The 18587-nt window shown below is 40.7% G+C and overlaps 1 protein-coding gene across 1 annotated transcript in view; it reads left to right on the forward strand.

The window, feature by feature from the left end:
• Nucleotides 1–18587, forward strand: part of FGF2 (fibroblast growth factor 2) — a 39864-nt gene that overhangs the window by 16901 nt on the left and 4376 nt on the right. The window contains exon 3 of the mRNA XM_084859757.1: nucleotides 17654–17757. Coding sequence (XP_084715883.1) covers nucleotides 17654–17757 — 104 coding nt within the window. The remainder of the gene's footprint in view (nucleotides 1–17653; nucleotides 17758–18587) is intronic.

Consider the following 18587-nt stretch of genomic DNA (forward strand, 5'->3'; position numbering starts at 1 on the left):
TAATATTCTGTTTTGGGTTTGCTGGATCCCAGACTTGTAGGATTTGTGAATGGGGGAGAACTTGTGTATCCTGTCATAGTATTTATGTGAGAGGAAAAACAAACCTATGCTACCACACAGCTATTAAAGCCACAAGAACCCTTTACAAGATGGGTCTAACAACTATATTTGGTAAGGAGGGGCAGGGAAAGAAGGTAATATTATGGAATAATGTATTGATACTTCAACCATTTAGGAAAGATCTCTATCTCTTAAGGGCCCCATAAACCAGTGGGAACAGCAGAAACTCATAATTTCCAAAGAAAATCCTGAGATTGCTTCTTGCTTCTTTGATCAGGGCCATATGTCCTGTCCCTTGATGCTTAAGGTTTAATATTGAGCCTTACACTTTTCCACTGTGGGTTATCTAATAGTACACTGTTTGCAATACATCAAAAAGATACAGCTTATTTTTTCCCTTGGTTAGGCATTCCAGTTCAAAATTGTACAAATCTCAGAGATAATGACTTATAGGAAGATCTGACATTTCTCATATTTTTTTGTTCCAGGTATGCCCTCACCTAAATTTCTGAATTAATCTTTGAATAATTTGTGTTCAATAAAGTGGTTTGCATTAGTCTTTTGTATCTAGCAATATATACTTGGTGTGTATGCTTGAATTTTCAATTAGTAATGTGGGCACTGTCAATTGATCTAGAATCTAGTTTGACAGTAAATTTTATGAATTTATCTACATGACAAATCACTTATTCAGCAAGGATAATCCATACATGGAAGCAAGATCTCATGTATGGGTCTTTTTTTTTCTGGACTAGGGCTTGTGTGTCCAACAAAGTTCTGCTTGTATGAATACTTTAGTTTGCTCCCTGTATTCAGCAACTATGTACATGATTCTTGTTGCTGGATTAGAACTGTCTGCACACTGCAGAACAAATGGCTGGTGCTGTCCAGTTTGGCAGTGCTGATCACCTGTTTAGGAAAGGTTTTCTGTATTCTTAAGAAATAATTGTGTGCCCAGCACAACATTATCTAACACAAAATGATTTGTCACATTTGTGAGAGAGGCTTCTTGTTGTTGCACCAAAAAAAAAAAAAAAAAAATTGCTCCACTTGCTTCCTTGTCTTTTCATTGATGTCATGATCCAGTTAGGTTGACATCAGCTGCATCTAATTTGGGCTTGGGGGAGCACTTTCTTCCTATTCTATCTTCCCCTCTAATCTTCACTGGCTCCTGCCAAATGCCTATGGATCAGGATTAAAGATCACTCCGTTCTCTGCCTCCCCGCCACTATATTCTCTCCGCTTCAATTCTGCACTCTGCCTTACCAACAAAATGTTACTACTAGTTCCTCTTTGACTCTGTCTAGATCTCCATAATTTCTCTTCTCCTTTTATTTTTGAAGACTCTCTCATACTTCACTTACACTTACTGCCAGAATGCCTACCAGGATATAATTGATATCAGTAAATTTTCATCGATAAATTGTCAGCATAAATTTTCATCCTGCTTTGAGGTCTCCACTTTCAGGGTAATATCCAATGTTAGTCCTACTTAGAGTAGACCCATTGAAATAAATGGATCTTAAGTTAGCCATGACTAATAAGTGCCATTCATTTAAGTCTTACTCTAAGTAGGATTAACATTGGATACTCTTCCCAATGCTGAAACTTGTTCTCCTGTAGATATTTCCTTTCCTTCTACTAACTCTCTCCCTTGATCCTTGTATATCATATTATTTTTGGCGTTTTTTCTATGCTTCTACTTGCCTTCTTTCAACTATGCTCAGATATCCTTTTTTTTTTTTTTAATGCTACATTTTCTACTTCCTCTCTACCTACCATCCCATCTTCTTCATCTACAGTCAGGGCCAGAAATATTGGAACAAGGATAACTGTTTTGGCAGTTGGCCTCTGTACACCACCACATTGAAGTTGAAAGGAAACAGACCCAGATGGGAGCGAAGTCAGGACTTTCAGCTGTAATTCGAGGGGTTTGACAAAGGTGGGGCACTAACCATTCAGGAAGGACAGCCAGTGGCATACACCCCCCCCATCATTGATGGCTCATAAGTAATGGAACGAATGGCTGACAAGCAGTTGCATGGCCAGGTGTGGCCTGTTTCCTAGGTACCCCATGACCAATCCAGCAGATAAAAGGCCTGGAGGTGGTTCTGAGTGTGACAGTTGCATTTGGTAGCTGTTCACTGGAACTCCCCACATGAGGTCCAAAGAGGTGTCCATGCGAGTGAAGGAGGCCATCATTAGGCTGAGGAAACAACATAAACCCATCAGAGAGATCACAAAAACAGTGGGAGTGGCCAATACAACAGTTTGGAACATCCTGAAAAAGAAGGAATTAACTGGCAATCTCAGCAACAGCAAAAGGCCTGGAAGACCATGGAAGGCAACTAAAGTGGATGACCGCAGAATTCTGCTCATGATGAAGAGGAAGCCTTTCACAACATCTAGCCAGGTCAAGAATGCCCTTGCGGAGGTAGGCATGTCATTGTCAACATCTACAGTCAAGAGGTGGATTTATGAATGTAAATGCAGAGGCTTCACAACAAGGTGCAAACCACTGGTAACACTCAAGAACAGACAGGCCAGATTAGCCTTTGCCAGCAAACACCTAAAAAAGCCTGCCCAGTTCTGGAATAAGATTCTTTGGACTGATGAAACCAAGATTAACTTGTACCAGAATGATGGCAAGAGAAAATTATGGAGAAGGAAAGGAACAGTTCATGATCCAAAGCATACCACATCATCTGTCAAACATGGTAGAGGCAGTGTTATGGCATGGGCATGTATGGCTGCCAATGGAACCAGGCCACTGGTTGTCAAGGGCTCCTTGGAGGCCTCTCTCAGTCTAATCCAGTAGCCAAGTCCAGACACAGACAAAGGGATTCTTTTCAAAGCTTTATTCTTCTTTTACAACTTAACAACTCTACAGGTAGCAACTAGATCTGAGCAGCAGAGTACCTATGCCTTAAGTTGGAACAGTTGGTCCCCGTTTGAAAGGGAATTACTGGCAGACCCCTGAACTAAAGGACTAGGGAGAGTCCCTCCCCTTTTCCCTTGGATCCTCTGGGCGCAGCCATTGTTTGAGCGCCAACCGGGCACTACGCCTCCTTTCTGCGCCCTCCATCTGGCGCCGCTCTCTGCGTCTGCGTCGCGCGTCCACCGAGACTGCTTCCCGCGCTTGATCACTCCCTGGACTGCTTTCTAATCTAGGAATGCTGGTGGAAGGAATCTCTGTCAGCTGCGGGCCCTGGGAAAGAGGAGCGCGCTCCTCTCCCAGGAGCGACTGCTCTTCCTCAGAATCAGAACTACTCTGGGATTCTATGGGCTCAGTGTCCACCCTGACACTGGTGTTTATGGATGACCCGACTGCTGGTAAAAGCAGCAGGATGAATTCTGAAGTGTATAGGGCTATACTTTCTGCTCAGATTCAGCCGAATGCTGCCAAACTGATAGGACGCTGCTTCATATTGCAGATGGATAATGACCCAAAACATACAGCAACAGCTACCCAAGAGTTTCTCCAGGAAAAGAAGTGGGATGTTCTTCAATGGCCAAGTCAGTCACCTGATCTCCACCCAACAGAGCATGCTTTTCACTTACTGAAGACTAGACTGAAGGTAGAAAGACCCACAAACAAGCAGCAGCTGAAGGCAGCTGCAGTAAAGGCCTGGCAAAGCATCTCGAGGGAGGAAACTCAGCATTTGGTCATGTCCATGCGTTCCAGACTTCAGGCAGTCATTGACTGCAAAGGATTTTCATCCAGGTATTAAAGGCGATCTTTAAGTTTGAAATGATGTTGGTTTGTTCCATTACTTATGAGCCACCAACGACGGGTGTGTGTGTATGCCACTGGCTGTCCTTCCTGAATGGTTAGTGCCCCACTTTTGTCAAACCCCTTGAATTACAGCTGAAAGTCCTGACTTCATTCCCATCTGGGTGTGTTTCCTTTCAACTTCAATGTGGTGGTGTATGGAGCAAACAGTTATCCTTGTTCCAATATTTCTGGCCCTGACTGTAGCTCTGGTCTATACCTGCTGCTTCTACTTCTCTTCCAGTTCTCTTATTAATCCTTTATGACCTTGGCTCTTCTGTGTCATTTTTTCTGGTCCTAGTCAGATTCCCTATAAAATGTCATCCTTAGCTGCCTGCTTGTGTTACGCAATGGATGCATATAAAAAGCTCCTGATTTTTTTAAAAAAATAACCGTGGGATGTAGCCTGTTTGAATAGAGATCATCCTCAGAGGCTGTCCTTCAGGCACCTCCAATGAAGGTAGCTAGGCAGGTGGCTATAAGAGAAAAGGGCTTTCTCAGTTGTGATGTCCCGTCTACAGAATGCCTTCCCCAAGAAGGCTTGCCTGGGGCCTACACCGTTACCTTTTCAGAGCTAGACAAAGACGTTCATCTTCCCCCAGGCATTTTAAACATTTTATGATTTTATTATGTTTTACATTGTATTGTTTTTTCCTGTGCTGTTTATTGTTGTATAGCGTTTTTATTCTTTAGCTTTGTAACCTGCCCAGATAACTTTTGTTATTGGGAGAATTAGAAATAAATAAAATAATGAAATAAATGGTGGAGCAGAGGATTTGCTTTCCTCTGATCAGTTTTTACTCAAAAATGTTCTGTCCCTACCCCAACTGAATTTCCATGTGCAAGAGAAAATGTTTGCGATTCCTTAGAATATACTGATTCCTTCAGTATATATTTTCTATAATTTTCAAGTGGATATTAAAAAAAACCCACCCTTCCCTCTCCATTGGGTTGGAACCAGAGTTGCAAGATCAGAAGTCTGCATATACAGTGGGGCTTTCCTTCCTTTTCCATAAATAGTTTCTTTCTTTCTTTCTTTCTTTCTTTCTTTCTTTCTTTCTTTCTTATTTATTACATTTCCATACTGCCCAATAGATGAAGCTCTCTGGGTGGTTCACAAAAAATTAAAACCACAAAATGCAAGATAAAACATAGTATAAAATATAAAAGCTTAAAACTACCGTATAAATGTGCAACCACAATAAAACTTAGCAGCAATGCAGAGTTTTAAAATACAGTAGCAGATCTAAAACAACAGAGCTCAAAGACTAAGGGTGCAATCCTATGCATGTTTAGACAGAAAAAAGACCTACAACTCTCAGCATTCCCCAGCCAGCATGGGGATTGCCCCCTAAAATGCCTGGGAAAATAGAAGGTTTTCACGTGGTGCCGGAAAGAGCACAAAGTAGATTCCAGGCGAGCCTCTCTAGGAAGCTCATTCCACAACCTTTCTGCCATGGAAAGGGCCCTCTTTTTGGTAGCCGCCTGCTTCGCTTCCTTTGACAGGAGCTCCTGGAGAAGGAGGACCACTGAAGATGATCTTAGGGTTTGGGCAGGTATATATGGGAGAAGACGATCTTTCAGATAACCGTTTAAGGCTTTGAATGTTTATACCAGCACTTTGAATTGGGCCTGGAAATGGACTGGCAGCCATTGCAGCTGGAAAAGTATTGGCATAATATGATCACATTGGCCAGTTCCTGTTAACCCTCTCTGCCCTGTTTTGGACCAGCTGAAGTTTCCGGACTGTTTTCAAAGGCAGCCCCACATATAGCGCATTGCAGTAATCCAGATGAGAGGTTATCAGAGCATGGATAACTGTAGCTAGGTGATCTCTGTCCAGATAAGGGTGTAGTTGGTATATTTATTACATTTATATCCCACCTTTTCCTCCAAGGCAGCATACATAATCCTTCTCCTCTCCACTTTATCCTCAAAACAATCTTGTGAGGTAGGTTAGGCTTATAATCAGTATTGATTGACTCAAAGTCACCAAATGAGCTTTATGGCTGAGTAGGGGCTACCACAAGGTGTAGTGATGGTCATCAATTTGGATGGCATTTTAAAAGAAAATTAGACAAATTCATGGAGGAGAAGACTCTCAATGGCTACTAGTCCTGATGCCTATATGCTACCTCCAGTATCAGAGGAGTATGCCTATGTACACCAGTTGCTGGGGAACATGAGTGGGAGGGTGCTGTTGCAATAAAGTCTCATTTGTGGGTTTCCCACAGGCAGCTGACTGGCCACTGTATGAGTAGAATGTTGGAGTAGATGGACCCTTGGTCTGATCCAGCAGGGCTTTTCTTATGTTGTTATAGTAGATCATCTTGTTTATCTCACAAATGTTTTTGTGGTTGATACCTTCAGCTGAAATCACCTCTCCTTGGTGTTTTCTCTTTCTCCCAGTGTGGCTTTAGGTTTATGTGCATTTTCCTCCATGGGGCAAACAACACCAAGGTGTGTGTGAGTGTAATTTTGATCAGACGGATTGCACAGCAGGAAGGAGTTAACCCCCTTCCATTGCTACTGAGAGCAGATTTGCAACCCCTTGTAGCTGCATTTCTGTTTAAAAAAGAAAAGAATATTGGTTGATTGGTTTTAAGTGGCATGCCATTTCTGGGTAATCTTCATACAACAGAAGTTGAAGTTTCAGCAGGGTTTTCCTTAAAAACTGTTTGGAGGCTGCAGGTGGTGACAGCCTGCCTCTGGGCAGAAGTTGATTGCTGGAAGTACACTAATACCCTGGCACTTTCACTGCTTACAGCTTTGGGGGTGTAATTCACGCTCCTAGCTTTCATCTGGGAATCTATAAATGGTTTAGAGGCTGCCTCCCATCTTAGGTTCTCCTACAATATAGCTAACTGCAAGCTATTCGAAATGCCCTACATGTGTCATATTTGGACAGAGAAGAAGACACTGACAGAATACATGGCATGCCACTTAAAACCTGGCTTATGTGAAGTTTTGTAATGGTTGAAAACTGTTCATGTAGCAAAAACTGTATCAGTGCTTTCATTTCAGGTTCTTGCCTGCCTATTCCTAGGCTTTTGGCAGGTTACAACTTAATAATTGTACAATGCATGTAAAAATAGAATACGTAACACCCTAATTTTTTAAGCTTTACTCTGCCCAAGTATAAAGGTGTTACAGTGCTAAATTTCAGGCTTGGGTTTAGGGCGGTGAGGAACCATCAAGACTATCCCTCTGCATCTCTTTACCCTCTAGATCAGGGGATAGGCAACATGGCGCCCATGGGCACCAATGCAGCCCTGGATGCCTTTCTTGGTGCCCACTAAGGTGCCCTAAGCCTCCCACTTAAAAAACAAAACAAAAAACTTAGCAGCAGCTGGAATTGCTGTGAAAAAGGTTTCTGTTGGTGCTGAAGACGGTGGGTTCAAAGGAGTTGTTTAGTGTGTTGGGCCTCAGACTCCACCTCTATCTTGTATTCAGTATTTTGGGCAGGTTGCTTGTTCATGGTGGTGCCTAGGACAGTTGGCCAAATATGCCCACAACCCCAAAAGGTTGCCTACCCTGGTTCTAGACCTAGCACCCAGATGGAATAGTCAAGCAGTTGTTCTCAGTTTATTTGAGGAGACAGAGATGGGACATAGAGATGCTGGCTGTCAGCAAAGGTGTTTCCACACTAGGTGTTTGCTCTGGAATTGCCATTCTTCGTTCAGTCAGTTATTATGGGGCATTTATATGTCATCACATCTAGTTGTTGTTCTCCCATGTTTTCCATGTCTTCTGTTTATCTTGGGAGCTTGCAAAATCTGTTGTTGTTGTTGAAAGAATGGAACCAGCAGTGCAATCTCTACCGGTGTAGACTGCCTTAATGCCACTCTTCCATCTTTTTGAAGAGTTGTGGTTTGCATTTGTGCAGTGATGTTTCAGGTGGTGAAGTCTGTCACCACACCTCTTTCCTTTGGCACACATTCTCTATTAACCTTCTGGTCAGCACCATTTCAGTAGTGTGCTTATTTTTTAATCAGCATTTCAGTTTGCCCTAAACTGCTTTTTGCTTGAAAATTATTAAAATACTCATGCAATAATACTTACATGAAAAGGGTTTAGCACAAACTAAAGAATGGATTTTTAAAACCTATTGCTAAATTGGTGTACTCAGGTGCATTATCTCTCGCACCCATATGGCTAAGTTATGCTCCCTAATATGAATAGAACATAGTGGGTTGAATTTGCAAAACAACAACACTATACCTGCAGAACTGTGGAAAGCCATTGCTGTAGCTTACATTGGAACAGTAATCACTGGGAGTGTTAAAAGCCCTGAGTCTGGAAGCACTGCATAGACCAGGATGCAGAGTGTCAGGCCCGTGGGCCAAATCCAGCTTCCAACCCAATCGCTTTCCCCCAACCACTGATAGTTTGTTGGTTTCCCAGTCTTTATGCATCCCCCCACCATTCTAAAAGTTTGAAGTGCCTCTCCTAAAGCTTAGGGACTGATAGTAACAGTTTTAAGCTAATAAATGCTAGTAGTTGGGTATTTTGGTTCTGCCTTCAGCCTTTTCCACCCCTAGAATGTGGCCCCTGAGATCTTTTTTTGAAATTGAATTTGGCCCTCGGTCTGAAAGAGGTTCAACACCCCTGCCATAGACCTTGTATATGTTGAATATTGTATGAACTGTTTCTAAGGGTGCAATCCTATGCATGTCTACTCAGATGTAAGGCCCATTTATTTCAAAGGGGCTTACTTTCAGGTAAGTGTATATAGGATTACAGTCTTAATGCCTTTTAGCATCCTTCCTTTATATTGTGGCAGTTCTTAGAGGTTGGTTTGAGCACTTTCTCATACCTGGCTAATAAGATTCCACATTAATTGTGTGCTCTATGCAGTAGTACTTGAATATGCAGGAAAAAGATTTAATTTATATGGATTTGGCCTAGTAACTTCACCACAGTGTATGTCATGCAGGGGCCTCATGAAGGAATTTTCCTCAGAGGGCCTCTGCAAATATCTTGGAGATGGGCCTTGAACTCTTGGCTTGGAACTGGCTTTTCCGTAGTGGAGACGGTAGTAAGGCTACTCATTGATCCAGGGACGTGCAGCCTAGGTTTTTTCAGTGAGTACACAAACTTCCTTCTTGTAAACTGAAATGAGAAGTGTTTTGCTGATCATTTTGTCAGTTGATGTAAATTAACTGCACGCTAGAGAGATGGCAAAGGTTCAGATTGTGTGTTCCCCCTGCCCCTTTTCCTTGTAAGAGAAGATACAAGTTTTGTTTAATTTCTCTCTTTATCTGGAACATGCAGCGTTGTGTGTGTGTGTGTGTGTGTGTGTGTGTGTTTGTTTTAGGGTACAATCCCATGCATGTTTAGACAGAGAAAAGGCCTACATCTCCCAGCATTCCCCAGCCAGCCGGCTGGGGAGTGCTGGGAGATGTAGGCCTTTTCTCTGTCTAAATAAACATGCATAGGGTTGTGCCCTAACTTGCTGTATATTTTGGAAAAGGAAATTATTAGGGATGAGGAAGCAGCTGGCTCCTAGAAACCAGTTAATAATTGGATTGTCTTGAAGGACTCCTGTTTTGTAGCCACTTAGGTCGAAAATTCTAACCATGAGGGGAAAATGAACAACTAGCTAAATAGGACTTGGAATCCTGTTTTATGTTGCTATGATTATGATGATCATGCTTAACAGAAATCAGACGCACATGATTAATATATAACTCCATTAGAGTGCTGAGAGGCAAAATCACAGGTGTTTGTCTTCCCTCAACATCACAAGTTTGATGCTAAAGGAGAGAATTAATTAAGCTGTTACATGAAGGAAGTGTACAGAGGGAGGCATACGTGAGTGCCATTTTTTTAAAAATACAATGTATATGTTGCTATTATTTTTGACAAATCATAATTTCCTCCCCTCTGGAAATAGGAGGTAAATGGAAACTCCCATACTCAATATAAGTGTTACATCCCTGTCTGGTTCTCAGCCCAGAAACTGAGTGTTTTTGGTGCCACAACCTTAAACATTATTCATAAACCAGGTTCTTTGGAAACAAAGTATGTACAAATGGCTTCTACATGACTTACGGTGCAAGTATGCACACGTTTGCTCTGAAGTAAGTCCCTTGTGTTCAAAAGTGCTTACTCCTATGAGAACATGTATAGGATTGCCGCCTTAGGCTCACTTACCTGGGAGTAAGCCCCATTGAACTCAATGAGACTTACTTCTGAATAGGCATGTTTGGGTTATTTTGTAGTCCTCAACACACTTACTAGCATGAAAACCCAATTGAACAGGATGGGATTTACTTCCAAGTAAACAAGCATAGGATTGTGCTGTTAGAAAAATCTGGGGATCCCCTTGTTCTTATCAAGTGTTTTCTTAATTCTTTCTAGCAGTCTAAGGGAACAATCCTATGGCCCCTAGTCATAGAATCATAGAATCGTAGTCATTGTCTGAGGGGCCATAGGAAAGTGGTGATTCCCCCCTCTGAGGTCAGAGACAGCCCTCTGACAGAGGGGAAAAGGGGTATTCTGGTGGGTGGGGAGGGGAGGAGACTGGAGAGGCCAGGTTACGAGCTATCCTGAGCCTGTTCCAACCTCCTTCCCTCCCCCTCTGAAGCACCATCACTAGACGGGCTAAAAAGCCTGTCTAGCAAGAAACGCAGTAATTGGAGGATGGGGAGGTGAAGATCGCCTCTGCCGCTCCTCCTGCCCTTCCAGCTTCAGCCTGGGAGGGTATTAGACACATGGAAGCCTTCAAGTTTGGAGGCTTCCGTCTCGCAAGGGTGCAATCCATAGGACTGTGCCCTAAGTTAGTACAGACCATGTACAAACCAGACGGTTTTGTTTCGGTGCCAAGTTTAAACATGGCTTTTCACCAAAGCCTTTGAGGGCTAATTGAATTCACTAAAGTTGAACACTGTTGTAACTGTTTTATTGTTTTAGATTTTCTAATTACCATTAGCTTTTTAAATGGTTTAATACGCTTTTAGCTGGTTAAATTGTTTATTGTTTTATACTGTTTAAATTGATTTTATCTGTATGCCACCCTGAGATCTTAATGATATAGGGTGGGATACAAATGTTTTAAATAAATAAATTATAAAAATAGTACAGGAATGACTGCCAAGTGAAAAAATATAATAATTTCAAGTGCTTGAGGGGAAAAGACACTTTCACTTCAGGTTTTATATTTTAACGAGAAGTATTTGTGCAGGAAAACAAATACATGGCAGAAGAAAGATAGAAATAAAACAAAGTACCCTGGTATTACTTAAATTGTTCATTTTCTCTTTTTAAAACTTTGGCATGATGATATGAAATCCACAAGTGAGTGCTACCATATTTTGAATAACTATTATCAGTCTGGAATACTACACCTGTTTACCTGGGAATAAGCCCCACTGAACTGAATGGAATTTACTTTGCTACATGTTTAGGACTTGTTAAGATTTTACCAGTAATTTAAATGGTGGCAACCGAAATTAAGGAATAAGGAAATAAGGTACCATTTTTACATAGTGACATTTTGGCGGTGTTAGGTGGGATTATAAGAAAACCATTGCAATTTTCCACATTTGGTGTTCACAGAGATGGGATAATAAAAAAAGTAAATATCCCAGCCTCCACATTTAGATGGCAGTATGCAATTTAAGAAACCCAGTCTCAAACATTCCATAATTTAGTGACAGTTGTGGTAGGATATGGATTTACTAGAACAGAAGAAGATTCTGATCTAAAAATTGAACAGGAACTAAATTAGAGAGGATAGAACTTTTGTAAAGTTGGCATCTCAGAATAAGAGGTGCAGAAATGGCTAGATACCTGTCAATGAATAAAAAATGGCTTGATTAAAGCTTGCAGAAAGTAAACAAAAGGATTTTGCTTATAACGAAGAAACCTCAAAACAGTTGACAATAATTACTTTTGTTCCTGCAGGCCTTTGGGGATAGATAGTCTGGACCTGTGAGAATATCATGGATTGGTACTATTGTTTATATTGTTGTTGATTTTAAAATTCTGATATTTTATACAATTTTAATATTATTGATGATTTAATTATATTGTTTAACTTTTGTATATTTCTGTTTATATGCCTTAACTGTACAAGTGTTCAATGTTGTAAAGCCGCCTTGAGTCCCAGTATTGGGAAAAAGTGGGATAAATATCGTCGTCATCGTAATAACTTTGGAGAAAAGCTCGTTGTTAAGCTGTATCCTAATCCTACATTACTTTGGCCTGTTCAGACACATTTGAGTACTTCAGATTCAAAGTAGAAAGAGATCCAAAAGCAGTTGGAGAAAGTCTTTTTGCCATTTAGTGCTCCCACGAAAAAGTTTTCCATCAATAGCACATAACAATCTCTTTCCTTCCCCCTCCTTCTCAGTCCATTTGTACTTCTGTTGTAATTGTGAATTCTACACAGGTTGAGATTGCATGAGCAGTATGGATATATACTGATACCACGGGTGACTAGTGACACATTCCCCTTCTCCCCCCATGCCCCAGGAGTGCTCATGCAGCCTTTCTGAAAGTAAACTACAAGAGCAGAAAACCAGGCAAACACTAGCAAGGTTACCTACTTCCCTACAACACTGCATAACCGTTTGGTGGACCTTCTCTCCTGAAAAATAAAGACGTTCTGGATGTGTGATTCCCCCTCTCCTATGCAGGTGTCCATATATGATACGGTGATTAAGGCTGTAGTCCTGTATCCGGTTTCCTTGGAGTTGCCCCATTGAACTCAATGGGATTTGCTTTTCAGTAGGCATGTATAACATTGTGCTTTAAATCTTATATAAAGCCCAGTATTTACTACTAGTAACTGCAAAGTTTGTCATAAATCCATATAACACTGCTGCTGTGATTGCATATCTTTTCATATTGTAGGATAGTAAGCCGCTTTATTTTTTAAAGTGTAATGACTTTTTTTAGCTTTATTTGGTAAATACCAAATATATTGGTAATATATTATATATATATTATATTATAAACATAGAAGAAGTTGATGTGGGACTTGTTTTTGCAGTATCAGCAAGAAATTTGTTTTGTTAATTAAAATTGTTCAAGTTCAGTAAGTCAATGAACATTTATTTTCATTTTGTTTTCACCTTCCACATTGAAGCGTTTGAAAGCTTCTACCAGGTTATTAATAAAAAATACTTTACCTCTGAGGGCATGCATATGTGATGAGAATATTTTCCTCAGAACACTACCAATTAAGCAGCCATGTAATTCTAGTTCTGAACAGTCAAGTTGTACAGTACAGTGGTTGTTTCTCAATAGTTCATAATACACAAATTTTGTACGTTACTTCTTGTATCTCAGCCATAGCCAACAATTCGCTTTATAGGAAAGTGATGGTGAGGAGCCTAGATTCAGAATTTTAGAAAAGGAGATGCTCTCAAACTAGAACTGCTTGTTGCTGCCCAGCTGTAAATACTTCTGATAGAAATGTTGCCTAATAGCTGGAAGCGGTATGTGAAAATGAAAATTGGCATTGGGCAGAAAATTACCACAACTGAACAGCTTCCATTCAGAACAGTTTGATATTAAGCAGCAATAACCCAGAAGCCGATTCTTTTTGCACAGTGTGCTAACAGGTTACCTGTTAGCTTTTTTCAGAAATGGTCCTTTTCACTGAGATTCTCTTGTGAAGTCTGAAGTCTCTTGCACTTGTATCCTTGTACAGCTCGGTTGGTAAGTCTCCTTGTACATATAAACACACAACTAATTAAAGAACTTTATAACAAAGCCTAATGCCCAGGGGCAAATCTGACCCCCTCAGAGTACCAGTGAGGTCCTCTGGGGTTGCCCAAGCCACACCCCTTTTCCTGGCCTCACCTCATTTCCCCCCTCCACTGACCATGTGGTGGTTTCCCAGCGTTTGTGCAGTTTCCCCACCCCCATTCTAAAAGGCTGAAGTGCCTATGATGGCAGTAAGAGCTGCTGGTATTTGGCCCTGCCTTTGCCCCACCCACCGCTGGAATGCACCCCCCCCAGCTTCTCTGAAATGGGATTTGGCCCTTGAGCTGAAAGAGGTTTATAACTTGGACAGCTGTGAAAGAAGGGATTATTTAATACATTTATATACCACCCAATAGCCGAAGCTCTCTGGTTTTCCTTTAACTTGGAGACAAGGGGTTCCTTCACATGGAGCTTTTCCTCTGCGAAAAGAGGAAAAGCGGCAAGAAGAAGAGCTAGATCAATGAAACATAGGGAAGACTCAGATAAGGGGGAGAAGAAGGGGGAAAGGGGAGCAGGGAAAGGTAGCGCATGTAAAAGGAGTCCGTTGTGATCTGCATTTAAAACAGAAGCAGAAAGTCCTGTTTTAAATGCAGGATTTTAGGCTGGTGTAGAGATGCTCAAGGAAAGATGTACTGCAATAAGTGCCTCACATCATCATGCTCTTTTGGTATGATCCATTTATCTTTTGGATTTATAGTATGCAGCCAAACACCTCTTACTGTTTAGGCATGATGTGACCAGTACTGCAGTAGTTCCATATTTATAAATGTATATATTTTCTCAAGGTATGAAGGGCCAGTTCTGTGAAGGGCCAGTTCTGCGCTTCCCACTTCAACCATCCAGTTCCCTTTTCCACAGACCACTTATGACACCGCCCCACCTTTTCTTTAGCTTCTTTTATCCCTGCCACTTCTGTTTCCAAACCGTGCTAATCCTTGTCTCAGCAAAATAGCCAGGCTTACTGCTTCACTTCCACTATATGCTAGAGCCCCAGCTCAGCAACATGGCCAGGCTATTTTTTTAAACTTTTGCAATCAAAATGGCCCACTGGTCGCGGTGCAGGTTCCTCTAAAGAGGCATATGTCCAGGTTGCTCAAACAGTCTTGTACCCTATTGTTCTGCTCATTAGTTTGTTTAAATTTTGCATGAAAATTCTTGTGACAGTGTGGGGTATTCTGCCTAGTGAGCTGTGTACAGTTAATGGTTTACAAGAGAATAGTATTTAGCCATTTTGTTCTCATTATAACACAACATTATAACACTGGTGTCTCTCTCCTATTTAGCATTTGGACTGTACATTAAAATATTTCTTTTGCAACTATAGAGCAAAATAACATTTTGTTTCACAGAACACTCTGGGAAGCATGTAAAATTGTGTGGAAAGCTCATTCTCATTCTCTACTGGTGTGTTTGGCAAGAACAAACTTAGAAACACTTTGATTTTAAATAATGCTATGCTATAAGTTACCTCAAGCTGTGGGAGTTTTAAGGCTGCTGTCTTATACCCACTTAACTGTAAACCCCACTGAACTAAATGGGACTTGCTTCTGAGTAGACTTGCATAGAATTTCACTGGTACTGATAGTACATCTACAGTGCAGTCAAACATGACAGTGTTTGAGGTCAGTGGGATTTACTCCTAGGTAACTAAGTATTGGGTAGCCATAGGTGCTAGATGAGCGGAGGAAGGGATTCCTGCCATGAGAACTGAAGAACGGTAGAGAAAGCAGAAAGGAAGATAGTATGGAGCCAAATATAATATTTTCCCCAGTTAAGTGTAAAAATATTGCTTTGGAATAAAGTTGGTCATCACTACATTTCTGTAGAATATTGTTTGCAGAATATAGTACCCCATTTTTAATTCTCAGCAAAGGTGGAAGTTAGAGTATCTCCTTGTTGTCTCTATTTAAATAGCTTGCTTTTTCAATTGGTCATATATTTGTTTTTCGTCTGCAAAATTTGGCAACTACATAGTAGTGTTTATGCTGGCAGTAACACATAGCCGTAATTTTTTCACATTGTCTAGTTTATTATTCTATTTATTGAATTGGTTTCAATTTCCATACTTAAAAACCTGTCATTTTTTGGATTCTAGACATTATTTCCATTTTTGAAAACAACTTACTCTAAGGATGTAATGACGTGTTTTTAATTTGTAATTGTTATGGCTTAAAATGTTGAGGTTTGGCTGTCTCTCAGTAGTACTGTTGTTCAACTGGCTGTAGCGGGTATAGTGCACCTTACCAAGTTCCTTATTCCTTTAGCAGACTTACAATGCTATTTAATCCACACAAACTCCTCTTGTATGTTACTGCTCCGTTTAAGTTAGTGGAGGTTTCCCACAATTCTGAATGAAGGTATGTATCAGAGTAATTGTGCAAATTAGATGGCTCTCTGTAAGGGATGGATGTGTACCATTCCCCCTTCTCTACTGCACAGTATATAGTTTTGGGTGGAGGAAAAAGGAGGGAAATATGTCCATTTTCCTCAGAAAAATCTGCCTGGTGTGCACATATTTTATTAGGTACAGGTTGATGCTAGAACTGATGCAGGATTTCTGTCTCACCCCTTTGTATAAAGATATGTCACGATTGAAACAGGAGATAAAATTATTAACTAGTTCCATCTTCAGTCAATGTAGCTACGTTATCTAGCTACTTTCTACGGACTGAGCCCAGATTTTCAGACATGTGTTTAAAGATGCGTTTACACATTTATTGCATCTTTACTTTATATGTTTGGAGGAAACAGTGAAATACTGGCATTTCCCACAAACAAACGAGCAAGCAAACGTCCTTAACTCCCAAATAAGTGTCTGAGGAGAAAGCTACATTTTGCACACAGATGGGTGTGACAAAGCCCAATAGGTTTGTTAATGAAAAGCAGTCCTGGGAGGCTGCAAAGTTGAACAGAAAGCAGAAGGGGAATGCTTACCCCTTTGTCCGTAAACTGTTTTTCAGTTCAAAACCACACGCATGCACACATGTCACAGCAGGAAAAGATGCAAGCACACATGTCTGTATCTATCTTCCTTTGGGAACGTGAAGTACACTTTCACTTCTATCAAAGGCAAAAGCTCCATTGTAGATTTCCAGAACAGATTTGGTTTGAGTAGTTTGCATCCATGAACATTTTATTTCCAGTAATTTGCATATAGTTCTTAAGGTCAAAGCTATCATAATAGTCTGGAAGCAGTTTTTATGAATCATTTTAAGGGCCTGTTTATGACTAAACAGGCTTCCGTACTACATGGAAAAGATGGGCTATAAAATATTTCAGGCTAGTTCTAAAATGATCCACAGAAATAACATAGTTTCTTTCCTTAGTTCCACCTAATGTCAGTTTTTACTGCAAGGGTCCTCAGCAATTTAAGCCTTGGTGAATTGACTGCAAGATATATATTAGTTCTCTAGGATAGATTTTTAGGACCAGTGTAGTCTGTATAAGTATCTGCAGATTTTAAGCTCTTTTCTCATACATCTGCACCAAAAGGCATACTGAAAAAGTTACATAACACTCACTTGAGAGAAAAATGCAGTGCAGGCAGCTGGAAAACATGTATCTAACATTTCTTGTTTGGTGTACATAATGCATAAAGTCAAAGGCCTCTTATAGGAAATCTGCCCCAGTGCTATTTTGAGCTATTTCGCAGGGGAAATTTACCTTGAATATTTGTGTCAGATCCTGAATTGGTATAAATTAGTGTGAATTTTAGTTTTTGAGCTTGCATTTTTGCAGTTTAAACGTGGAGGAACAATCCATACATTCTATAGTGCAATCAATTGGGTGACTTACTTGGGATTATTCCAGGGTATTGCTGCTGATTTTGGGGTAGGGAGCCCAAATATTGTTTCAAGAAAGGGTGCCCCATCAATGCTTAGATTTCTTATTTTGCTTCTTATGTGTAAGTAGATTTACCAGATGTTATAACTCATTTGATAATATTTTGTACACAACACATCCCATTTGCTCTTCACAGTGAACCAATTTATAAAAACAGAATACTTTATTTTTGAAGGTCTCTGCTTAATTTTAAGTAAGTTTGTGCTCTGTAAACCATGGAAATTACTTGAACATTGACATCTGACTTTCTTTCCTGTCCAGTTAAATTGCTACTTCAGGCAGAAGAGAGAGGTGTAGTGTCAATCAAAGGTGTATGTGCAAACCGTTTCCTTGCTATGAATGAAGATGGCCGATTGTTAGCAATGGTAAGCAAATGCTAATATGTTTTCATTTTTTCCTCTCATAGTTTTATTAGAACTTCAAAATGGAACTAGATGGTGCAGGAATCCTATAATGCTCAGGTTTTGATGAACTTACAGGGGAACACAACCTCACCTGTAGGGCAGTCATGAATTACGTCTTTGGGTCTTCAAGCATTTTATAGGACTTTCACTGTAGGATTTGAATCTCTAGGGAGCCTTTTGATTGCCAGGAATAAGCTAGTAAGGGAACTGGGTTTAGTTTTAATGGATAGGCCATATATCTGTCAAGTTCCTTGGTCCTCTCTGTTCGTAATCACACACTCCAGGGCACCAGGCTTCAGGCTCACTACTTTATTAGTTAGCTACCAGGTTCTTTACAAATGCAAATCCTCGGAGACTCTCAGGCTACAAAGGAAAGCAGCTACTCCACACAATTACAAATATCAATAGAGGAGCTAGGTGGGAATCAGACAAGTTGCCACAGTTTGAACAAGCTGGCCAGAATAACTTGGGGGGGGGGATGCCCCTCCCTTACAGTTGTGCCCCCCTACATAGGCTATCACGCAGCCAAGGAAAGGGGGAGGCTTCAGGTCAAGCCATCTGTGAGCTAAGTTCCTGAGAAGAACGCCTATCCATATCTGAGTTCATTAGGGAGGAAACCTCCCCCAGTTCTGGCTGTTCCCCTTCCGAGTTTGAGTTGCTAACTATCTCCACATGCTCAGAATCGTTCCTGACCTCATCTTTATTCTTTACATTACCGGTGGGTGGGTTACTAATGCAAGTAAATAAATAAAATATGTGGCAATTTCATTGGCCCAAATCCAAATAAAGTT

This window comes from Heloderma suspectum, chromosome 5 (assembly GCF_057233095.1).
Source record: "Heloderma suspectum isolate Gila_16-S chromosome 5, 16-S_ref, whole genome shotgun sequence".
Lineage (NCBI taxonomy): Eukaryota > Metazoa > Chordata > Lepidosauria > Squamata > Helodermatidae > Heloderma > Heloderma suspectum.